The 26188-nt window shown below is 40.4% G+C and overlaps 1 protein-coding gene across 2 annotated transcripts in view; it reads right to left on the bottom strand.

Annotated features, from left to right (window-relative positions):
• Positions 1 to 26188, bottom strand: part of ccser1 (coiled-coil serine-rich protein 1) — a 119150-nt gene that overhangs the window by 55176 nt on the left and 37786 nt on the right. For both annotated transcript variants that reach the window (XM_041937733.1, XM_041937732.1), the window contains exons 7-10: positions 22661 to 22835; positions 16877 to 16954; positions 6032 to 6109; positions 139 to 219 (exon numbers count right to left, since the gene is read on the bottom strand). In XM_041937733.1, coding sequence (XP_041793667.1) covers positions 139 to 219; positions 6032 to 6109; positions 16877 to 16954; positions 22661 to 22835 — 412 coding nt within the window. The remainder of the gene's footprint in view (positions 1 to 138; positions 220 to 6031; positions 6110 to 16876; positions 16955 to 22660; positions 22836 to 26188) is intronic.

Below are 26188 nucleotides of genomic sequence, written 5' to 3' on the forward strand. Positions count from 1 at the left end.
TTTGTGTCTCAGAGAGTCAGTGAGAGAGAAAGAGAGAGCGACAGAGAGAAAGAGAGACAGAGAGAGAGACAGAGAGAGAGAGAGTGAGAGAGAGAGAGACAGAGACAGAGAGAGAGAGACAGAGAGAGTGTATCTCACCTCTGGCCCCATGTGTTCTGTCTGTGTTGTGCGGTCAGTCATTTGGCAGTCTTTCATCTTCAGGACAGCTTTGGCACTCTCCTGCATACGAAACAAACATACACCCATCAGTTGTGTCCAAAATCTCATAAAGAAAGAACATCAAATACAAATAAATCAGAACAACTAAATGCTCTCCCAGCAGACGTATGCCTTGCCTCTGCTCACAACATTTAGTATAGTGTGCTTCCAAGCTTAGATAGCTATCAAAAGAAAAAGAAAAAAAAACTGCAAGTCTAAAACAACCTCAACAAACCCAAATCCCTTTTGGCTGCTTCTCCTGGAAATCCAAGAGGTCATAAAACTGGGCTGAATAGGGGAGGAACTTTTTCTACAGCCAAATATTGGAGCAGGGACCCTCCTCAAAGTGCACCAGTGGAGAAGAATTCATAAAAAGTGACAGCGAGTGCTGGCCAGCCTGCTAGAAAGGTCCTTCTAGGAGATAATTAATAGGTTTCCTCTGGCAGATTTATAGACGGAGGTGTACAGAGAAAAGCGTTGGTCCTGTCCTTCAAAATACAGCACTTTTACCTTGACCACGAACCTGCCAATTCATGTGTTACCTCTATGTGCTTATTTTGAAAAGGCAGATTGCAAACACTGTGAATGAGACGAACCCAGCACGATTTCCACCAGGAGCATTTTATGACGATGTCACTAATCATTTTGACATGCTCGCACTACAACGCTCATGGGCAGGGGAACAGAATGAGTAGAAAGTTGCAGTGCCTATGAAATATTGAAATTTATTAACTCTGATTGAAATTAATCATCCAAATTAAGACAAGGTGTAAGGATGGGTTAATGGTGAGGAGAATGGAAGAAAGTTAATGATAACATAGCTCTAAACCTGAATATATACTATCTTGTTCAAATCCAGCAGATCTGAGCTGACATTGAGTTCAAAATCTGTTTTCATTAGTCATGCCCATGCCTACATGAAAAGCAAGGGAGGCTATCCACAGCTAAATGTTGCAGTTGGAGCATGGTCCTTCAACAAAATGCACCAGCAGCGAGAGGAGAAAACTCATAAAAAGTGACAGGTAGTGATGGCCAGCCAGCTAGCAGGTCCTTCTAGGAGATAATTAATAGGTTTTCACTGGCAGATTTACAGACGGAGGCAGAGCAAGGAGAGCGTTGGCTATGAGCTGCCCTTTCCTGCACTTCAACTTAGCTGCGGCAGGCATAGTATCCCTCACGCATAGAAACACATACACCCTCACAAATGTTCACAAGTGAATGGTCCCACAATGCACAACTTAATAAATTTGAAGCAATGACAGAATGACCTTTGTTCCAAGGGCATACGGTGCAGATAAAAAATAAGGTTAGGCACCAAGGATACAGTTAGTAGTATTAGATAATCTATCAATACACACACAAACAGATGTATGGCTTTTTCTCACAAAAACACATACACACACACTCAAAGAATCTGTGCACGTTTGTGCATGCAAAAGCAATTGCATGCCCTAAAGACTGATTGCTGAATCCGCGTGTGATGTGGAGGAAAGAAAATTGGTGGCTTCATCATGTCACCATATGGGAGAAAGAGAGGGAGAAAGAGAAAAAGTGTCGGGGTAAAGAGAGAGAGAGAGACAGAGATAAACAGAGAGAATGATCAAACTGCATCCACTTAGAGACTTCTGGTGATATTATGTATTTTTTGGTATTATGAACAAATCTTATGAACAGACCAAAACCAACACTGATTTGATTCTGCTAACAAGTATTGTTTGTGTAGCCTGATCCAGTACAGCTTACTCCTTTGAGCCATAGACCTTTATTGTTGTCCAAAAACCATTAAAAACACATCAGTGAGCCACACTGTTGCGCTGGCTGACACGTTCCTCCATTACCATGAACACGAGCACTGTTGTTTGTTTTGATTAAATCCCCCCATGCTGCTGCTGTAAATACTCACTACCGCACCAGATCTACAGCTGGAAATAGTCCCTAACAATTTACTCACATTTGCTAAGAAATACAGTTCCTTGCTGTTTTTGGAAATGAATCGATAGATCTGTGACCTGTCAGTATCTACCTGTCCGTCTGTATTGAGAGACGGACTGCTAGACTGTTGGTTTGGGTCTTTTCACTGGACCTGCCAGGTTCAAGTTTAAATGTTAACTGTGAAGCTGCCAGGTTTGTTTTTTGTTGAGTATTAGGAACGTAATTTGCAAATGCACCCAACCTGTGCTTTAAATCAAGGTCTTGCCTTCCATCCCTAAGAAACCAGGTGAAGCGGATGACAATTACACAGTATGTGTAAAATCACAATTACAAGTAGACTAAAGGTAAGGTGAACTGTACAGTTAAGTAAAATGTCTAGTTTAAATTATACAGATTAAATAAAAAAGGGAAATTGTTCCGCTGTAAACAACAACCCATAGCAGGGGTCCTCAACTACACTTGTCTGAGGGCTGGAATTTCTCAGAGCAGACACTGTGGGAGCTGGAGCTGGAATTCAAGAAAAAAAAAATGTAATTCATTTAGGCTGATTAGCCTATTGTTCAATATTTTCACTTTCTTACAAAATGAATGTTATTTTTAAGAGCCTGTGTCAGTGTTGACAGACTCCTAAAAAACATGGATAATCCATGATGATAATTAGATCCTTAACTAGAAAATGCTCTCAGATCTCAGCCAAGGAGGCAGTCAGCACTCAATATCAATCTCAACAAAAAAACACCTCTTCAGGAACCCAGGGAGCAAACAAAAACTCTTAATTTTGAGACCCAATGCAACAGTTGGCAAAAGAAAAATAAACCAAAGTGACGAGCTTCATGTTTCTCCAACAACTCTGGAGTTACCTCCCGTACTCCGGCTAGTGCACTGCTGTCGGCTCCGGGGAAAGGCCAGCCTGGGAGCCGAGCAGTTTGATGGTGGGTCCACGGAGGAGAGAGGATGGAAGTGGAGAACAACCTGATTTTGTGGAATGGGTGAACTATGAATTATGGACTTTTTGGCTCATTGCCAGGGGTTGGCAAGCTACTCACCGATCTCCACTGGTGAGTTATGTTAGATGCAAGCATGGTCCAGGCCCAACGTCATGTTTATATGTCTGAGATTCACTGAGTAGCCACTTTATTAGTTACACCTGTAAAATCTAATGCAAACCAATACAACAGTTCAGACATAAATTCTACCCTTACAAAGATACTAATGCTCAGTTTTTATTGTGGTTCGCAGAAGTGCTGAACTGGACTGCATTTTATTGAAATATGTTTTTAATATTCTTCCCCCTGCGTGTCTGCCCATCGTTGGTGGGGAGAAAAACCTTAGATTGCATTAGATTTTACAGGTGTGCCTAATAAAGCGGCCGCTGAGCACAGATTTCCATTAACACTTATCTCATTCATAATCATGTTTATTTACTCCCATGTTTTCCATCTCAGACACACAGAGAGAGATTGAAACCCACCAAGTGCTTGAAAGAGACAGTCTGTGAATGTGTGTGGGGGATATTTCTGGGGACATTTTTGACAGTCCCTGGATCAGACTGATAAAAAAATATTAATATAACGCAGCCATAATTCCACTTGTGTTTTTCATCATCAGTCATTTGGTGCACCAGCCCAAGAACACATCAAAGTTCCTGACACATTTAGGGGAAATTTATTCTGGTTAATAACCTTCTTGATCACACCACTATAATCCTTTGACAATCTTAAATCTTTATCACAGCTAAAAATATAAGATCCAGCAGCCTCCAGACAGATCAATCAACCTGAGCCACTGAAGACTGCCCACATCACATTTCTTCGATAACTTCTAATGGGCTGGTTAGAGTAGTAATTTCTAAAGTGTTTTATTTAATGAATTCCATTTACTTGTGAAAGAAAGTGATGATTAAATGTTTAAGTCATTATAGATTATTACAGGCCACGATGTGTATTTATTAAAAATGGAACTAACTACAAGAAATGATTTACTGCAATTGAAAAGGTGTTTTATTCTGCGAGTGTACAGTATGTTACGTTTCCTGTCGACATGAATTTCAGAGAGGGAAATTATTGCTCGATGACCTGTTAACAGCTTAATACAGCTCCTTTCTAGAGTGGGTTTCGTACAAGAGAATAGCTCCAGGTCCCAGTGGTGGGTAACTGCAGAGAAACCTGTGTTTTGGGCTACCTGTGCATGTCGCTTTCTGAGAGATCCATTTAAGTCCTCAGGAAAGTCTGAGGTCTGAATACAAATGTGCAATAACTCCACCATTACGTGCACACTGTGCTGAATATAGCCCACAAAGAAAGAGGAGAGAGGAGGATAGGTTTTGCTGATAGGAAGGAAGCAAGAATGCTATCACAGTCAAAAGAGGACAAAAGACAAAAAAGGACAAGAGAGAAAAATGAGATGCGAGCGCCAGAAAGTGATCAAACAAACAGATGCCAAATGGGACTCAAGTCAGTGGGTTGGACTGGCATCTCTTACAACAGCACCATAACACTGGCACACTATCCTGCTGAGGCCTGGCATAATGTCTGCATTACATTGCTTTGATAGAACAGGTGACAAATTACAGACTTGTAGATGACAAACGATGAAAAACGTTGCCGTATGGAGCAGTTTTGCAGATGATCCAACTATCGAGCTTCCAACGGGGTGGGAAAAAAAGCACAGACAACACAATATATTTTGCATGTAAATCCCTACATTTCCTGAGTATAATTTGGTTATTCCAAACATCCAAACATGGAAATGACTCAATGCTTCCCATCTTTGTCTACAGGGACAAATTTGTGAGAACATTATACTTCTCTCTTGGCTGCACTGGAGTCGCAGTAATTCTGCTATTACATTAAGTTGGCGGGAACAAGCAGTTTACATTAACAAAGATGAAAAAGATGGGCTTTCTGGTGCCACGCCATGTGATATTGATGGTGTGACTTTGAGCCAACTATAAAGCCATTGTCACATTCATTTCCTCTTTGTGGCCTTTGATGGTCAGTCTTTCCCGTCACTCCCTCTGCTGTATATAGTCTCACACAGCAGAGCGTCAGAGGAAAGGCCGGGTTTGCTCATTCATTAACAAAAGTAAAACTTTCCAGTTCTTTGAAATGTTTTTTAACCTTTCTAAAAAAAAAGAAGGATTGTTTAATGTTTAAAAGGGAATGAAAAAAAATTGCGCTTCAAAGGCAATTAGTCTTTAATTTATACCCGTAAAACAAATAATTTAAAAACATTCAAGCTATTTCAATTATTAATTTCAAAGTTTAGAAAAACAGAGACTAAGAGAAAGAAACTGTGACAGAGATAAAATTAGATGAGCAAGCCTCCCATTTCTCAATGTCTGAGAGCATGAGTTGCTTCTCTTATTAGTTTCAAAAACTTCATAGCATTTTGGAAAAACATTTTGCTTTACTAGATTCTTTTATACTGTATTTCCCATAACTGAATATCCTGTGTGCATATAGAACCATTTGTTATACCAAGATGTCAAAACAGAGCTGTCATTTTTAGAGAAATCTGGTTTGGTAAATGCTTTGTATTTCTTTCAGAACTATGAAATAACAAAACTCCTGACAATAAAATCAACATTTAAATACATTTACCTGCCTTAATAGTACTACCAAATAAACACATGATCATTTTATTCTGTCTGGGCAACTTGTTCATCATATTTTAGCTCCCCAGTGAATACTGTGCAATGACTAACAGTCATTTTGAAGGTCAAAACACCAACCCAGGAAAAAAGTGTTTTAAAAGACTCAAAATGACTTTGCAGAAATGGTACACATGGTGCAAAGAGGAAGTCAGAAATCAATAAAAATGCTGATTATGTTTTGTTATGTTTTGACATTCAAAAACAAACCTTCCTGTTGTTATGTATCTGCTGGTTGATGGAGCTTACCAGTTCATTCTGCAGTCTGAGAATCAGTTCATCTTTCTCTCTCAGTTGTTGCAGCAAGGCCTCCTCTCTGCCGGGATCCTAAACAACAAGCAGCGAGACACCATGTTACACATTACGCAGGGCAATGCAGACAGCAGTGATTTATCCAAGGGTCCAGATTCCCGCAAAAGCAATACATAGAGCCTAAGAGGATGACAACATGGGAACGTGTTTGTGTGTGTGTGTGATTCTCTGGCTGTTCCCATAAATGTTTACGTGTTTTTGCAAGTGTTTTATGTGCATTTATGAGCGTTTGTTACTGGTCTTGCTAGTGTGTGCGAGTAATAAAGTTGTCATGTGGTGCACGCAGGACTGTGATCTCCTCTTTACTCTACGTCTCTGTGATAAACTTAGTGCGTCCTATGGCGGTGCCCCAGAGAACACAGCACTTTAACATGACCTTGTGTTGTCAGGGGACATTACAGTGGGGAGGATGGAGAAGAGCAACAGAGGCAGAAGACAGAGGCGAATAATAATAAAAATAACAACTTTATTCCTATTGCATTTTTCAAAGCAGTGCTTCACAGCAAACACAAAAGAAAAATGTCTCATTTTAAAATGTGTTTGATGTTTATGTTTTTTGTCTCCTTTGTCCACTGCACAAATAAGTTCCTCAAGTAAAATTAGTTGCCAATGACTTGTGTTTAAAAGTCACTGAAGCAAAAAGAGAAAATGCCCATCCAGATTTTCACCGTCAGGGTTTTCTAAAGCCCAGTCATCTTTAGACCCTGGCTGGACTGTCCAACACCCAAGGGGGGAGCTGCCAGAGGATCCCAGGCTACACACCAGCTCCAGGGGAGGTCAGAAATCAGAAATCTAAATAAGCTCCAGACGCAGCAGTTTTCATTAAAATATTCAACTTCATTCTAAAACACAGCAACACACAGTGAGGAAGAGAAAAGAGAGAAAAAAGAGAGGAACAAGAGAGCGAGAGAGGAGGAGCGATAAGAGGGCGAGAATGAAATGACAAACAGACAGACAGACAGATGGTCATTACCTCTTCAAGGACATAAAAGCAGGAGAGAAAAAACGAGGGGCAAGATAACAGGAGGAAAATGGGGGGGGGGGGGGCATGAGGAAAGGGGGACAGTGATAGAGAGAAGGAGAGGACAGAGAGGGCCTGAGGCGGAGCATGATGGTCTGAGACCGTGGGGAGCCATCTAGCTAAAGGACAGACAGAGAGTCAGAGGGAGACCACAGGGAACCATATAGCTACAACACCGTCCTTTAAATGACCTCTCTGAGGCACGGACTGCTACTCTGACATCAACATCCAGAAATGTAAAAGTGGAACTTGTAGACGGTGTGTCATACCATGTATGTCGTGATGTTGGTAAACAGCTAGGAATAGAAAAAATAAAATAAAATAATTAAAGAAGCATAAACAATGGTTATATTCACTACACAATAAAGACACTTGTTGAGTGAGGAGAGAGGCTGATTTTCTGGTTTTGTTCTATGACCTAAAATCCATCACTAAATACCCTATTTGTGAATTCTGAGACTTTTATAGGCATAAACGTGGCATTTTTTGGGCGATTTGTGAAGACTATCTTGCTGATCATCTTGCTCAACAAAACAAAAATTGTTCACGATATCACATTTGTTTTCAGTTTTTTACAGCAGTACATGACAATCATTCAGAATGATTCAATTATTTTATACAAACTGGACTCAGATAAGCAGCAGAAAATGGATAGATGGATTAACCAATGATTAATTCAGCCATTAAGTTCAACAAATCGGCACTTGCCTATCATGAGACAATGAGCTTTCCAGCAACTGTAGCCAGCAGTAGAGATAGCACTTGCTACAAGTCTGGCAAAAATGTCTTTGTATCCATTTTATGACTCACATGGCTTTCTACAGCAGGCAAGAGGAAACGTTTTTGTCAAGTAAGACTTTATTTCAAGGTCTTAGAATTCCAGGCGTTTTCATTTAATGTACACAACAACTTGAATTCCCTTCTGTTAAAAGGTGCCATATAAATAAGCTTGTCTTTTCTAGACCTGCAGATTTCCTGTTAAACCCTGCTTACGCTCTCGCCTCTGCATACCGGCCAATGCTTGACATGAGCCTCTGACTTTCAGATGGTTGGTTTCAGGAAATTATAGAATCTGACGTAGCCTCTGCAGTTTGCCGGTGTGGAGGGAGGGTGTGTCTACCACTGTTGGACCATCAGACAGCACTTTGTTTAGAGCATTACTGTGCCGTGAAGAGAAAATCTGGTCTCCTCAAAATTATATCAATATGCACTTTCCATCCTGACTTGACAGCTAAAGAGGTGGTGGCCATTTTTTCACAATTTTCATGAATGATAAAGGCCAATATACTCAAGACCTGCAAACGTCTCAGAAAGTTTTGATGGGTTTTGTTTCCTTGCTTCCTCAATTTACAGGTCTAATCGATGTCTGGGAGCTAACATGGGCAGAAGATAATGGTCAAGGAGGACAAAGCTAAAAGCTTCGCTAAGTGCTTCCATGGTGATAAAACCAATAAAAGAATACCTTTCCCACTAGGAAACAGAAAAACAATTAACAAAAACAAAACCCTGCGGCACTGAATCAAAATGAACTCTGTTTACCAGGCTTTACAGGGGAGGTACCAGTGTTTTTTTTCCTACTGCCAGAACACACGCAGACAGACAGCACAAAAATTACCAACATGAGATTTAGAGGGGACTGAAAAACCACTAACATGCTGTGACAATTACTACATTAGTCAGACTCTAAAATTAATCTCACCCGAATAGGACTGAAGGCTGTTCTAAATGAGCTGTCTGGCAACAACTGCACAGTGTGTCTGCTTCCGTGCCCTGTGTGTACGTGTATGACACTACATGTCAGTAGTCGTGTCTCAAATGTTCAGAACAGGCTTATGACTAAATCCATGTGGACTTCATTGACTTGTGTGGTTTGTTAGCGGGTCAGACAAGAGCTTAAGAGTATAAACAGCGGGAAAACGAGGGAGATGGCTATTTTAGGTAAAATAGTCATTGCTAAGCAGCCCTACCATGTATAACCCTGCACAAATCATTCAAAAGAGGGAAACACTGACAAAGCTAAGAGCAAACTTTACTGCTGAAAAAAGCACCACAATGTGCATTAAGTCACCCATCAGGTGGCATTCAAACCAATTTTTCAAGGCTGGATTGAATAGAAAAGGCTGTGGACGAAAAGTGGGGCATACAAATTTATTTGTAATGTGATTGGAATGGCCTCAGAGGGGATAAATCTGATCAGAATCATTGGAGTGCATCCACTTTATGTGATTTTGTATAGAGGTTGAGCCACTTTACGCTTGCAATCAGCAGCAAGTTGAAGAGGGTACGAAGATGAATAACATTTTCCTTGTTAGAAGAAATTATTCAATTTGTTAACTTTTTTGAGCAACACACATTTGAAAATATGAGGGCTGCTTTTATTATTTCAACACCATTTTCCTTCAATTTGTTTAGCAAATTGCCTATTTCTTGAAATTAGGGAACGGGTGTGAGAAAAAAACAACATAATGAAATGCCTTCTCCTTGTTATCTTTACACCAATTGACCCAACATCAATCTATCCATCCAACTTTGCACTTCTTGAACCACAAGTGCTTGTGATTCGAAGGGGTTAGAAGGGATGTAAAATGGTATAATCACTGAGACCATACATGACTGGAGTGTCACTACATTTTCCTACTTCACTTCTAACAGGATGACAACATACAAAGGCGTTTGGAGGTGTTAGCAATAATATATAAAACGTAACAAAAAAAGAACAGAAATGAAGCAAAAACAAAACACAAAACAAGCAGGGCTCATCTGAAAAGATGAGCTTTAAGCTGCTATTTAAAGGTCTTAAGCCCAAAGGGAGGCAGTTCCAGTGTTGTGGGCAGCTGTTTCAAATGCTCAATCACCTTTAGTTTTTATTGTAGCCTAACAGCCAAGAATTCTTGGTTGGAAGACCTAAAAGAAAACCCGTTCTACGAGTGGTGTAGAAACCACTGTAGGCAGAGACCACGCAGAACTCCATATGTGATCACAAGAATCAAACTGAATTCTAAGTCTATCAAATCAAAGGCAAGATATGTGAGCTATGATGATCTCCAGTTAGACCTGGATTAACAGGAGCTCCTGACATAAGTATATTAAATGCAATGAACAGAGAGAAATAATCATTTCTCAGCTCATCTTTATACATATTGCACACATGGCTTCATATTATATCAACCACCAAATGTTCCTTGCACACAAATTACTAATTACTTTATACAGATCTGACCATGTCTGAAAAAAATGCCAGCATGTAAATTTTTTTAAAAGGTAAATTTTTTTGAGCAACGCAAAGCCTGAAAAACAAAAAAAAAAAGTCAGTTTGAGCCATCAACCACCACTTTTTTATTTGAAAACTGTTTCTGAAAAGGCTCATTTTCTAAAGCACGTCACGTGTTTGTATACTAACTGTCAAAACAGTGCACCCTTAAATGAAGTAAAAAGCAACATATGTGATATCTTGTATGGAACTGGAGAACAAAAACTTGAGTACAGAAAGTGCTGAAATGTAGAATGCTAAAGCCACTGAACACTGGATCAGCGTGATACGAGCCTAAATCTAACACGGCAGTCCTCGGTGTGGTTATATGTTGTCTTGTGTGGCTGCTTGGACAACGTACAGTAAAGTATGTAACTCTTCATATTCATGGCTGGATGAGGAAACATACAATCTCAAAGATAAATGCACAAATCTGTTCACACACATCCAGCACTGAGCTGCCTACCTGCGGTTTGAAATATTTGCCCTGTGTCTGTATCTGCCTGACTTACTATAATTATGACTTTAACAGCATACTATTTATGCACAGTGACAGAAGAGGGCGAGTGAAGCAGCGTTAAGAGAAAAAAAAATAACGAGAGGAGGTGATGAAAAATGTGTCATTTGCACATACACATACGGTATCATGCCTTCAAGAATGTACAATAAAAAACTGTGACCTTTGTCACCTGTCTTTATTAATTACTGAGCTGTCACGAGAATCTAACCACCAGGTCACCATTATTTCTCAAGTATGCTATGATGGTAAAACGCTCATTAACACTTTAGAGCAAGGTACACATATTCACCATTAACGCTACTAAAATGCACGCTAACATAAGTGACTAGTCAATGGTGAATATGTGTACCAAAAAGTGCTAGCAAAAATCCTATACATCTGGACACTTGGCGCTGTAAGCATCCTATATAAACTGGAGGACATGTTGTGTCTGGTGAACAGCAGAAGTCCTGTCACTGATCTGTCCCAAGCACCTCAAAAGGCTGCAAAACTGACACCTCACACAGAAACAGTTAGATAACCTGTCAAACCCGCTCTGTAATATTTACGCTGTTTGAAACAGAGGAGAGATGGCACCTGCCTAGATGTCCTGAAATGTAGCCACTGAGCTGCCTTTTGTGAGGAATTATCAGAGACATTAAACAGAGCAGAAGAGGTAATAAAAATCATGCTAAATAAATGAAGTGAAATACTGTACTTCTATTGTATTTCATTTTGCAGACACAGGAAGCCACAGACACATCAGTGCTGATGTACAACCCCGATTCCAAAACAGTTGTGACGCTGTGTAAATCGGAAATAAAAACAAAATGCAATCATTTGCAAACCAGCTGTGTTCAGTGACAAGTTTTCCGAAGTGTTCCTCAGAATGTAGCATGTAGTAACATCCTTTATACAGTCATGTGTTCACAAAGTGGTGAATTGCTCCATCCTTGCTTTTGAACGACTGAGCCTTTCCAGGATGCTCCTTTCATACCCAATCATGATACTATCACCTGTTACCAATCAACCTGTTTACCTGTGGAATGATCCAAACAGGTGTTTTTGGAGAATTCCACAACTTTCCAAGTCTTTTGTTGCTCCTGTCCCAACTTGTTTGAAACGAGTTGCACCAAAGTCAAAATAAGCATATATTTACAAAAATCAATGAAGCTGATGAGGTTAAACATGAAATATGTTGTCTTTATATACTGAGTATGTGCTGTGTTGCACAAAGACAAGCTTTAACTATGGCTTAGATCTAACAAACAGCCAGACTTCAGAAATAACACAAGTATTTTATTGTCATTGTCATTGAGTGTTTGTCTGTCCAAGCCTTTTAATATATATATATATATATATATATATATATATATATATTACTAAGGCATAACTGCAGTAAATCTCTTTCACTCTCGCTCCACGTCCCAGTCATGTTTTCCTTTTATCAGCATGTATCATGGATTGTAATTTCAGAAACATAGCTGTTCAGTGCTGAAAAAGACTCGGGTAGGCTAGATGACTTGAAACTTTTTGGTCTTCATTTTTAGACAACTATCGCAAAGAAACATTTAAGTCTAAGAAAAAAGAGAAGCTAGACCTACTCTAACGGAGTAGCTCAACCAGCCCCAGACTGAACTCGCTTTTTAAGATACTGCCGTAATTAATAATTTGAGATGTAAAGGGCCTTTTCAAATTTCACTATAAAGGGTTTTGATTTTATCTCAAGAACTCTAGAGGACCAGACATTTAACAGAAAATGTGGATTTCAGGACAGAAAATCCTGAGAACTCTTTTGATCACCTCTCCCTCTCTTTCACACATTAACACACTTCAGTTTGTGACAGTTTGTGTGAGAAACTGGCCATCGTAGCTGTTTGTTACAAACAGGGTTTGGGGAAAAGGTTATCTGGAACGAGAAAGCCAAAAAAAAAAAAGACAAAGACGGAGTGAGAGATTGATGGATGAGAATGGCAGTCTGTTTTATGCTTCTGCTTTTTCTAAAATGCCATTTTCTTCATCTTTATATATGTTTGCATGAGTCAAACATGCATAGTGTGTATGCCCATGAAGCTTGCATCTTTAAATGTTCTCCTGCATGCATGTATATTTTTAACCCTCTCATACTGTTGCCGTGGAGTTGGGAACGGTCTATAATTCTAAATTTGCAGTCGTTATAATTATACATTATTAATTGCTAATCATGCAGCATCTGACACAATGATAAATGTTTCACTATAAAAAGATGTTCCTCATGTCTGCTAAAACAAAGGTGAACGTACACAAATGTCAATTAAGTATGGAGAAAAGTTGCTGTACTCAACTTTTTTTTTTTTTAACACACTGGTGCTCTGAATACACCTCTGGCAACAACTCTAGTGTGAGATTTTCAGTCTTGGAATATACAGTAGAACATTTTAACTGGGACAAAATCTGGCAGAAATCGTGTCATATGCATTGGGTCTAAATTAAACTAGGGCGCACTGTGACACTGCAGCCTCTCAGGTGGCTACCGTAGATTATTTTTACACCCGCAGAGTCGTTTTCTGGAGTGCCAGGACAAATTCTCTTCTTCTCGCCCCTCCCTCAAACCCTCTTTTTCTTCTTCCCCTCCTTTCCCTCTTCCTCCACCGCCCTCCTCCTCAAACTCTTCCCTCCTTTTCCCGCACTCACCTCCATCTCTTACCCCCTGCTATTCATTGTCTCCTCTTTTACTGAGTGATCAAACTTAATGTCATCGAACTGAATGCGTTCAGTTTTGTATGCACTGTCAACTACAGCTTCCACATTTTCCCCTAAAGCCTTTCTCCCTCATCCCCTCGCTCCTCAATCTATCTCACAGTCAAGTAGAACAATATCCTATTCTCAGCATTGCAACTATTTCCTCATATTCAGCTTCTCCTTATGCAATATGCCCTCTCCATCTTTATGTTGTTTCTTTTCTGTGCCTCCAGCTCTGTCAAAGGGTTAGCCTTTGCCTCCGCCTTCGTACTTATTCTCTTCCATATATGTGTGCGTGTGTGTGTGTATATATATATATATATGTATATATCTCATTCCTCTACCTGCTTCCATCTCCCGCCTAACCTCAATTCCTCCAACTCTTGCTGCTTTCGTGCTGCTCTTTTTATCAATCTCCATGCCGCTGCCACTCCCTCTCACCCTTTGAGAAAACCACAGTCCACTCCTGATCAGCTGAGCCGACATTCAGGATATGTAGGATGAATGCTCCATTGCTAATGGAGGGTGGGGGGGGGGGGGTTGCATCCTTACAATTGAAAATCAAAATAGAAGCTTACAGATTTGCTTTCAATCACTGTTTGTGAGCAAGAATTTTGTCCAGATTTTCTTAACACTTGGAGGCCAGCTGGTGCTTGTTCTTCAGTCAAAGTTTGGCACACACATAATTTAATAATCTGGTCCTCAGCTTTGTTAATATTGAACAATGAAGTGAAAAATATAAATCAAATAAATAAAAATATTCAAATTTCTTCCACCCTAACAAAGTTTCACTGAATATCCTGTGACATGTTGGAACATTTTAAAGGACTCCTTAAACGTGCATTACTTCACCAGAGGCATTCAAACCATACAGGATATATCCAAAAGCTCCAGGAACAGGTCAAGTAAGTGAACCTTGCTTTGAGAATAAATTTATTACAGATACTTAATGTGTTCCCAAAGTCAAGAATGGACCTCCATGCTCATTTCAAACCAGTTAATGGATGACTGCAATGCAAAGATCGTCCGCCTTTACTACATGGACTGAACCTTGAGATCCATCTGTATGACTGGATTATTGCACGTTTTCTATGTTTTATTTTGGTACTGAACTGAATTTATTGCCTCCAGGTCAAGTCTTTATATTCGTAGTTTGGGCCGTTTAATCATACATTTGCCCTCCTTTTTTCTAACCTCTCTTGATCCCACTCTCCCAGTTGTCCACCTTCCCTGTCTGTCCATCCGTACATTCCTGCATGGGAGAGTGTGGGCCAGAGCTGCTGTCTTCATGCTGTGTCCCATCCTACATTTTTAATTTTTCCTTATCATCCAGCTGCCACTAATACTCCATGTAGGTCAATAAAGAGGGCATGCACTTGAACAAACACCCTCTTTCATACACACACAAACACAAAATAAAGCACACAAACTAAGACACAGTGACAAACTGTACCAACAAAAGGTACTGTGTGTAGCCCTGTTTAAACACATGTGCATGCACTGAGTCACACACTGAGTACAGCAGCACTCTCAATAAACAGCCATGCTCAATATCTGTTGGCACTGTGTCAGACACTGGGGTTTTAGTTTGTGGTTGCGTTTTACTGGACTACATTTTAAGGGAAGGAGCAAAATATCAGGCTCAACTTTTAATACAATGCAGATCAATAAAACACCACCACATGATTTAAAACTGGACCACAGAGTTGAGGAGTCTTCATCCGTTCTGCTCCTATCTCCTCTAACGGTCGAACAAGAACTCTGCTGTCACTCAGCTAAATCTCAGAGAAAAGCCCTCCCCTGGTAAACTTTAACCCTGCTCACACACACACACACACACACACACACACACACACACACACACACACACACACACACACACACACACACACACACACACACACACACACACACACACTCCCCGCAGAGATTAATAAACCTCATCTAGATGGCACAGCTCTGATGGACTAGGCTGACAGAGGGGGTTTGGGGCCTGCCATGGCAAGCAAAGCACTTTGCTCCTCTCTCATTCAATTTATCTCCGCCTCACGCTTTTTATCGCTCTTCTCTTCTTTACATTTCCCTCTCCATGGCCCTCCTTGACTTGCTCCTCTACTTCCTTTCTTCCTATTTGATCTCTTTACGATTCATTAGAAGCTGGTGTGGAAAGAAAGGCTGTTAATTGTTGTGATAAGAGTAAAACCGAAGGAGACACACGGATCAAAGGAAGACTCAGTTTATATTTTTGATCACAGACAGGCTGCTGCGCTCTTTTAATTCAACTAGCTGGCTCAGTGTAGTTGAGGGCTGTGTGAGTAAATGCTGCCCAGTGTATAGTTTGATTCAAAGCACAACAGAGCTGCGCAAAAATACCACACTGAATGTGAAAAACCATGGCATAAACTATATTTTGCTGTCACATTTTAAAGCTGTGCTGACATTGTGCGTTTCTATTAATCTTTTTCTTCATTCTAGCACACACTACATGTTTTAATCAACACTTCTGCACAGCAAGAGCCGTCAACTTTTATGCTCACACTGTTCGCCTCAATTGACCAGTTACATGCTGCTCACAATGAATGTAAACATGGAGCCTCCAGTCTGTTTTGTCCATTGACAGTTCCTACAAAGTTTACTCAAACAAGATAACAATGTTGACAAAAAGAGAGAAAAGCTGCGTTCCTCGGTGCAAGTCTACTATGAACAGAAAGAAAGAAGAAAAGAGTGAACTATGGAGCTGCAGATGGCTGGAAGATGCAGACAATATGTTCTGTGTTCTGCAGCAAAGTTCAGTTTTATATCACAGCAGTCTCCTGACTACAGTTTTAGCTAGAACTTGTAAAAAACTACTGCAATAACAACAAAACAAGCTGACTAAAGTTCAGAACAGATCTTTTGACAGAAGCCGTGTAACTGTTCAAACTGCAAGATGGCTGATCAAAATTCCTGACCTGCCAGATATCCACCCAATCGTCCGAGAGCCGGATCATTGATCATTCAGACAATTAATCAGAGGTTGTGACGCCCCTCAAGCTGCTTGTCAAACGACAACTAATCTGGAAGAAATTCAGGCCAATTCTAAAATTCTTTGGGGGTGGCCAATTCAGGACATTAAATCTGTTACATCAGAGAAACTTGCTGACAGATGGCAATGATATGAAAGCTGGTCCAAACCACTCACTAAATACTCAGTAAACATTGCTCTTTTTCTCTCAAACAAAAACAGCCAAAGTTTTGTATTTGTATTGTCCATTTGCATAAAGCAACATAAAATTGTCTGCTTTAGGCTACCTTAAATGGAAGGGACTTTTCACTGCAAGGGCTGATGGGTAGAGACTGAAGGCTGCTGGCAGGACTCGTCTCTGTGCTCTGCAAAAGACAAAAACATGAATATAAAAACAACATCAACAGGGGGTTTGTGTAAATGCACTGATAAGCCAGTGATGTGCACAGAATGATCTTTGCAGGATCAGTATCACTCAATACTCATCTTGTAACAAAACTAAGGCATCTGCAAGTATTTTTGATTTTAATTCTTGCAGTTTCATTTAGGTGCTAAGAAATACTGGCAAAAACATTAGAGGTCTGGCTACTCATTCAATAAGAACATAAGAGGGAGCTGTAATATACTCGCTCTATGAAAATAGGGGTTCATTTAAGATGCAGCATCCTAAACCTTAGTGTAGTAGCAACGTTTTACAGAATATCTGCAGCGCAATATTACACTGAGTCCATTAATCTATGTTTGAAGCACCTTTAGTTTACAAAAATGTAGGATAGTTGGTTTCAGAAAATTTGGCAGTACATATCAATAAAACTCCATGATGTAACTTTTTTATTTTTCAGCATGTTTCTTACATAAGCTCTGTGTTTTCTAAAGCCAGCTGTGATCAAACACATTTTGGCTCAGCTCCTCAACAACACGTGTCTAGTGGGTAGAGAGCAGGGGCAGCTAGAGGGGGTTCCAAAACACACACACACACACACACACACACACACACACACACACACACGCACACACACACACACGCACATACGTGCACACACGCGTACACACGCAAATGGTGCGTGCATTCATCTGATAAAGGCTGCATGCACTGTCACATGCAAACATGCATGCAACCATGCACACTTTCATGAAAAAGAGCAGAGGCTGGCCAAACTGTCACCTGGGAGGACTTGATAGGACAGATGGAAAAGTGGGAAAAGATAAAGTCGTGTCTTCAGTAATGCATTCATAATGCAAGGTAAAGACATGACAGCACATGCAAGGAGCTAACTACAGGTTCCAAATACTTGGTTTTCTGATATGGTCTATTTCTTACCATCTGTTACCCTCTTGCAGATTTATAAGCTAGCCAGTCGTCGTGATGTGAGACAAATGACCATCAAGGCAATCAAGGAAACTTAAAAAGGTGCACTCTAGGTCAAAATTCTGATTGTTTGAGCATATTTTTGGCCTCTTGTCAGAGTTTCGATGGTAAGAAAAACATCAGAGCACAGCATAAACTTGATGGTTTATTGGTTTGGCTGACCTTTTAAAGAAGCATACCTCCCTATCAGAATTATAGGTGTGTTATGGCGTCAGGCCCTCAATGTGTCATCTGTGATCAATGCCTTTCCCTATGTAGAGAGACAGGCGCACACTCACTGACACCCAAACACACCCTCTCTCTTTTCTCTCTAACACACACACTCTCTTTAAGGTCACCCCTGTCCCACAGGCCTTAACACACAACTGTCCCCACAATTAGATGTGGTTCAGTAAAAAGCCTTTCAGATTTAAGAATGGGGAAAGCTGCCTGGGAGCTCCAGATTTAATGACTTGCACTACCCAGAAGCTAAATGTCTAAAGATGATGAATGGCCTTAGAAAGGAAAGCAGGTTTTGTAGTTTGATACACCCCTTTAATCACATTCATACATCAGTTAAATCAAGACACAAAAACCTTCAAATAACTCAAGGTGCATTCAAGCCCACTCACTCTCACTGACATTTGGCTTCTTATCGGTAAGCTGCACTATTAGCAACATACTGTCTTCCAATTTCGTAAGTTCTTTGGCAAACACAGGGTGATTGCTTTGAATATGAAATATCAACTCTGCTTGGGCATTGCTGAGTTTTCTCAGGAGTTTCTGTTAAACTAAGGCCTTCACCACACGCACACAGATATTTTGCAAACTGAACATTTCCCTCTGCCTGTGGGCCTCCTGTTCACAAGCAAACTGAGTTTTAGGTCACTAAAAATGAGATTTTTGAAAATGTTGTTAAGTGTAGATTTTTCAAAACTCTGGTTTCTGTGTATCTGTGTGTACGTGTGAAACAAATGACAATTGTTGCTTTGTGTAATGAGCATGCGTCTGAAACAGCAACAATGGTGGACAACTGGTCAGTTCACACTTGGTTAGAACTGTTGATGGGTAGCATACTAGCCAGCTACTATATGTCACAATTCCACTGCTTTCCAAAAGCCGGTGTAACGGTGGGTGCAGAGATGAATGGCAATATTTGAAATGTAATGAACAGCATTTTCTGCTACATTTATCACATCCACCGTTATCCAACACTAGCTGTTGAAAAGATTTGGTAGAGGCAGCAAGATTTAGCTGCTGCCACAAGTCAAGCAGCAACCAGGGGGCAAGAGTCACTGGGATGGACAGACTAACAACTAACTGGGCCTGGCGGTGCATGTGTGGATATTGCACAACCATGCCCACAGACTGTGTACTCTGTAACAAATGGGACCGTCACAGTTTTGCTAGAATCCACGGCTGACATTGACAAACGGGGATCACTGTGTTCGGCAAAACACTAATGCACACACAGACAGTGGCATTTTAGAAATGCTCCTCCTTTAACCAATGGGAGAAACTTCTGAAAGACAAAGAAATCAAGCATGGAGGCTCTACAGCTAGCTTAAAAATGCTCATTTGACGAATATGATGTCATGTGTAATGATCAGTGTTTGGGGGCAGCACGTTACAGTAAAATATTATTTTCCCAGTAAGGAAGGAATATAACAAAGCTACTTACAAGATTTGTGTAACATTATTCTAATTAACATATTGTGTTGTTGTTGCCACCAGACCAGACCAGGTTATGCTGAGGCTATAGTAGCAATAGCGTTTTTACAAACAGTAATATAATGCTTGTTGTGCTTTTGTGACTATTTTGGTGAAAGTAATGCAAAAGTAGTGTAATCAGTAAAGTAAATAGCTGTGTTCCATGCTCTGTGTAGGACACTCGCGTTCATGTCATTTTCTGGGTCATTCTTAAACCTTAACTACAGGCAGTAGAGACAAATGAATGAAAGAGACGGAGGGATGCATCAAACTTAGGTGGCCAAACTTACCCCTTGTCATAATCTTTTCTCAGCAACTGAGAAAGTGGCATAACTTTTTAGAATGTTTTCCACTGATTCCCACAACTGTGAGACTGTGCTGACAACTGTGAGACTAGTTCATGAAGATGGCTAAAACAACTGCTCTTAGCATATGCATTTCAGCATAAAAATGTTGTTTTCTTGTTTGCTGTCTCAGCTGGCAACAACACTTTAAATGAAGAAGAACAAGTAAATATGAAAGGTCAGTGCTCAGTCTAGCTTGAGACATAATAGATTACTTGGTTAAAATGCAAGAAGATGGCTACTAATCCCTATGTTTCTATCAAAACTGCTGCACAATCCTGACTGTTTGTTGACTTGTGTCATTGTATTTGTACATTGTACATTGTCACTTTGCAATTGGTATTTTCTTTTTTTTAATTAGGTTGTTAAAGTGGGCTACCATACAAAGTATATTTTAAGAAAGTTTTTGAAAGCATCTACAATACTTGCTACAGTTGTGACTGTTGGCATAAAATAGAACAGATGCAGAAAATCTGGGAGATAATGAGATAAATATTGGACTTTTGGCGCCTGGCTTCAGAAATGTTACATTACACTGCATGAGTCATTCATGGTAATGTTTGCCTCTTTGAAAGCATCTCCAGACTTTGCAGTTGTTCTGAGGATGACTGGAATGGAACTGTGCTGTGTTATGTGTGACATATGAAGCTGACCAGAGTCTTGACTGACATTTAAGAAAAGAGAAGAGAAGTTAGGGGCGATAAAGTTAAGGTAAACAAAGGAAAAGAACGGAAGATGTGGGCTCAATACCAGAAGGTCAAGCAAATAATATGCAAAGCATCCAGACATGCCGAGTCACCCTCCCCTTGCTGCAGAATGGATTACATCTACTGATGGAAGGTAACAAAATTTGCAAGTTAATGACACAACAGAGCAAGCAAAGAGGGCAAAGTATCTCCTCTTTCATATTCATGTTCTACTGCTGTGTACTCTCTCTCTCTTGCATCCCCTTCATTCTCCCCATCACTACTCTAGTTTATGTCTCTCTCCACTAATTATCATTTTATCATTTTCATGTTTCATGTCTCTCTCACACTGGTCCAGGGACGGGAAAAACAGAGAAATGAACAGTAAGGAGAGGTGAAAGCCATACATATGTCTCTGTGGGCTGTAATTCACAGCTGGCTTTGATCTTAGTTTAGAGGTACTAATGGCGGGGTGTTAGGGAAGGTCTGGTCACCCTTTTATATGTCTTTTTGTGTGTTTGTAATTGTGAGTGTGGGTCCGTATAATATCGCTGTATTTGGTCAGTCACCCATGTAGATTACAAGAAAACAGCAGCCAGACTAATGGATGTTCTTTCAGCTCAACTTCCAGAGTTTAAGGTGTTACGAACATCCCTCTTTTGTATGTAAATGTGTCATAAACCCTCAAAACAAAGTGACAAAGGGTGTTAGTGAAAATGTGTCATTTTCATTAAAAACAAGACAACAAAGTATATTAAACACCAGCAAACTCCAACTTCCAAATAACCAGTTCTATTGACGCTGTGCTTACACAACTTTGAAAAACTTGAGCAATTGTTTAGGCTTCAGCCATTTTCCAAAGGAGTGTAATTATCACTCTGGCCTGGTGTGAACTGTACTCTAACTAAAATTGGAATTTACATTTCTCAGTTGATTGTATAATTTATCATTATGACTGAGAATCTGCCCCAAGTCAAGCTCTCTGCAAATTGCAATTACCCCAAATAAAGCATGCGAATCACATTTATAACAATTTCGTGTTCTTTAAAAAAAAGTCTTAATAAATGATAAAAATTGAAATGTTCTACAAGTTAAAAAGCTAGAATATTATGATGTTCTATTTACTGCACATTCTGGTGTGAAACAATCCCACAGTTAAAAAGATTGCATGCACTGCACAGGGTGGCCATCAATATGGTTCCCTGGGTTTTACATTTAAACCCTGAGCAGCTATTTCAACGTGTCAGTGCTTTACTAAGTGACTATTACAGCTAATCACGTCTACAGTGGGCTGGATGTAATTTTACTGGTTTCCCAACTTTTACGCTGAGATGGCCTCATAGCCTGAGGTAAAACTTTAGCTTTAAGCAGGTTAAAGCATTTAAAGAGCAGAGTGATGCTCTGAAACAGGAGGAATAATGTGCGGCGTGTGAGTGTGTGCATATAAAGAATGTGATGGAAAACCCTCAAATAAGCCTCTCAGTTTCCTTCTCCAAATGTAGAATCTGATTAAATTAACAAAACAAAATGATTACAGAGACCTTTTAAAGGCGGAAAAGCATCCACTTTGAGATGATTTCATGGAGCTGAAATAGAGCTGATTAAAACACAGAGTGAAGAATTTGTCTTTAGAGCGCTGTACAGCCTTGGTTCCAAATGCCTATTGCTTCATATTGTTTGCTAACCCTTTACCCTTACTGGTTTAAAACAATTTGATGCATGTATAATTTAATCAGAGAAGGGTCTGTCAGTGAGGTATAAGAGGAATAACAATGAATTTCAGCTTCTAGTCGTCTTATTGTTGTGCTCTGTGACGCTGCATGCACCAAGTGCCACTTAACAGAATGGCATTCTGGGATGAATCTTCATCTTTGGAGTTGATGTCATAATCTGAGTATGAACCCACGTGAAGAAGAGTCTGTATGCTTGTGTGTGTGTGTGTGTGTTTGTGTGTGTGTGTGTGTGTGTGTGTGCATATCCCACCTCCTGCAGTGTACGTCTCAGCCTTAAAAGCAGGGTTTTGACAGCAGTACAGTCCTGCTGCATCAGTCTGAGCGGAAGGGTTTCCAGCCCTGGAGGTAAGGGCTCATCTTCCCTCCCTGAACCAGGCCCCAAGCTCCAGTCAGCAGGCAGCAGGCTGGTTGGACGGCTGGGCTCCCTGGAGGAGAGGCAGAGTGAAGGGGAAGGAGAGAAATAAAGAGATTTCATGTTAGTGTGAGTCAGTGTGAAAACCTGATCATTGACCTGTCTTCACTGCTGCCCACTGCTCTCCACAGGCAGCCAGAGGAATCTTTCAAAGGCTCACTGACTTTGGTTGTTACTGATGATGTGGATGATACATTACACAGTAATATCAACATATCAGCACCTTCTGAATAATCCAATAGTTCACAGAATCCAGTGCAATATCAGGTGAGTCCAACAAAAATGGCCTATTAAACAGTCAATTGCTCAGTAATATGTAACAATTAGATGCAAAACAGTAAACCATATAATCTCCTACAGGCTTTACATAAAACATAGTGAAAACACAAGGGAATAAGATCAACAGAAGTAGGATTTCTACGGGGGTGGTCGATGGGATAACAAAGGTCGGATGGAGACCAAGACCTGCAACATTCAGAGTGCATAGCAGCAGCTCCACTGGAGCCCCTAGGGACTCCATTTTAACGAGCACTCATTTCTGTAATAAGTCTGTTTTAAGATGATTTAAAACCGACGATACTGAGGTGACAACACACACCCACTCAAACGGATAAAACACTAACGGCGCATACAAATGCATGCATGTGTAGACACACGTACACACTAATGCATTCAAAGATCAAAGACCATCTTCTAATCCTACGTCTCACCATCATTATCAACTCAAAAGGATACTTCATTGTCAAGAGCTTTGATTCATCATAGCCCATCGCAGCTGTGTGATCCTTCTCACATTTTTTTGAGGATTCTTAATGTAGTGTTTTGTATTGTTGTATGCCCACAATTATTCTTTTGCAGGAACAATGCAGCGTATGTGTTTGTGCTTGTGCATCCAACTGATTGTGTGTGTGTGTGTGTGTGTGTGAGTGTGTGTGAAGCAATACCTTTTTAATTAACAAAGCTTTCGGCAGTGTGACAGACAGAAGAGATGAAATCTCTCTAAAACAGACAAGTTCATAAGTCATCGCCCAAGGCCTGATTATTAACAAGCCTCCAAGCCCAATGTGAGTCTCTATTCCTCTGCACAGCTGTGACACTCCTGGTGTTGCGTGAGGTTGGACACACGTGAACACAAACAACAGGGGGAGATCAACCGCAGCACTGTTTTAATTAACTGTCCCATTTGAGAGCACAGTCCATTAAACAGTAAACAGGCCTCTGGAGCAGTATGTCTTTGGTCTCTGGTGCATGGCCTCTGTTCCTTGTCTCACCTTCAACACCTATTTAGTGTAGCAGAGGACAGATACTGGGAGAAACTTTGAACAGTAGTCAGGGTTGATCAATGTCACAGGAGTCCTCATCTTTCTTTGCCTTCCAGCCAACAGTAAAGCTCAGCTGAAGCACCACAACTACAAACACCGACCTTATCTATAAAAACTATATTGTCATAGTCATTCATTGCTCGGAGCCCACTCTGCTTGTTCTGTTAGTTTGAGAGTTCAAGTTTTACCTGAAGCCTAATTTTTAACTGCTTCTGATGTAAGACTACTTTAGATTCCACCAGACATTAAGACAGTCTCAAAACAAAGATCAAGCTCTTCTTGTTTTGCAGTTTCAACCGTTTTGAAAGAAGTACAGCTGAATAACATATTTTGGTCCATTACATCTTGCCTGGCGCCTCAAACACTCAAAATGTCAAATTCATCGAGAGATCAAATGCAACAGCATACTTTATGATAGTTTTGTGCGATTATGATTGTCATTGCATAGCCATGTAGCTCTTTGTAAAAATAACCTCCACACTTGTTATTGAATTGCTGAAAACTAAACCTTTAAAAAGAGCCACGTGTTCTTTTTCCAATGACAACAATTAAAAGGCAGTCAGGTTTTCAGTCAATAAAATGTGAAGATGACCCTCACTTGGACCAAAGAGATTTTTCTAAATGTCAAAACTAGGGAGACAACAAAAGCCTGCTGAATCTTCAGCTTCAAGGCCAGTGGGCTCTGAATGGGGAAAACTATTAGCAATGCATAGATTATGTTTCTTCCTCAGAAGCACACAATGATAAAACTTAACTTTCAGTTTTGTCACGTTCATTGTGGTTTTGAACCCGTCGAAACACAGCAGCATGATATAAACTTTACTACAGACGGGGAACATTATCGAGTGCAATTAGAGCAATTCCTGATTACTTACTTAACCATAATATTAGAATGAAGCCATAAATGTTATATAAAAGGAAAGAAACAGTGTAATTTGAACAGCTGTGACCACCTGCATACATGTCGGTGTCTTCCTACAAAGTTTGGTCATGTTTCCTGAAGGCCACTTCCTCCACTTCACCCCCTATCTGCCAATTGGCATGAACAGTTAATCAGCTGTCCTTTGGCTCATAACCAACCATTCCATTGAATCTTCCATCGCCATGCCTCCTTTCAGCCATTTGGCATGAACATAACACACACCTTCAACCATACTCCTGACAGCAACGCCAAATTTTGGCCTCTGTGGGTGAAAACTGTGGCTGCCAAAGGGTGGGGAAATTTTCTCTGGATTGACCAAGCGACATGGCTAAAGGCTAAAAGTGACAGTGAACAACATTAGCCATTTCAGGTGGTAAAAGAAAGCTGCCATCAAGAAACTGGAAAGACAACTACAATTAAGCCATAGATAAATCAAACAGGTTTTAAAATTCCTGCATTAACATTTCTCTGCCAAGTTGTGATATTTTGACAGAGGTGCATAAAGGGGGACTGTGTATCTCACCTTCATTATGACATTTTCAAAAGGTGAGCTGCGAAATACCAACCTCCTGTCTGAAAACCACCAAGACAACTAGCAGGCTCACAGTCTGCATATCAAGAAAAGGAGGAGAGGGACGGTCGGCAGTGAACAGAGGCATGGGTGCTGAAATCAGGAGCTCTTTATCATTAAGAGACTGTGTTCATGTTGACTGATTGATGACCATTTAGACGGAGGTGGGAGGAAATTAAGATGCTTTTGTCCCGTTCTCACAGAAAAATCATCAAGTGAACAGTACGTACGAACATTAAGTCAGACAGCAAACTCTCCAGGAGAGATGTTCTTTGAGCAAAACAAGACCATATCAGTAAAATATCGATCAAAATAAGCCACTCCAAAGACGTCTCACTGGAAAGGTCAGACTGAATTCCTCCCTTATTTGCCCTCATGCTTTCTTCTTCACTGGTCCACCATCCCACCCCACTTTCTTCATTTCACTATCATTCATTCACCTTCTCCCCCCACCCCTCTTTCTCACTCTGTATTCATCAATCTGCAACCATGAACCGCTCCACCAAGCTCCCTCTCTCTTACGTTACTTTGTTCTTCCCTTCTCCACCCCA

This window comes from Chelmon rostratus, chromosome 5, assembly GCF_017976325.1.
Source record: "Chelmon rostratus isolate fCheRos1 chromosome 5, fCheRos1.pri, whole genome shotgun sequence".
NCBI lineage: Eukaryota > Metazoa > Chordata > Actinopteri > Chaetodontiformes > Chaetodontidae > Chelmon > Chelmon rostratus.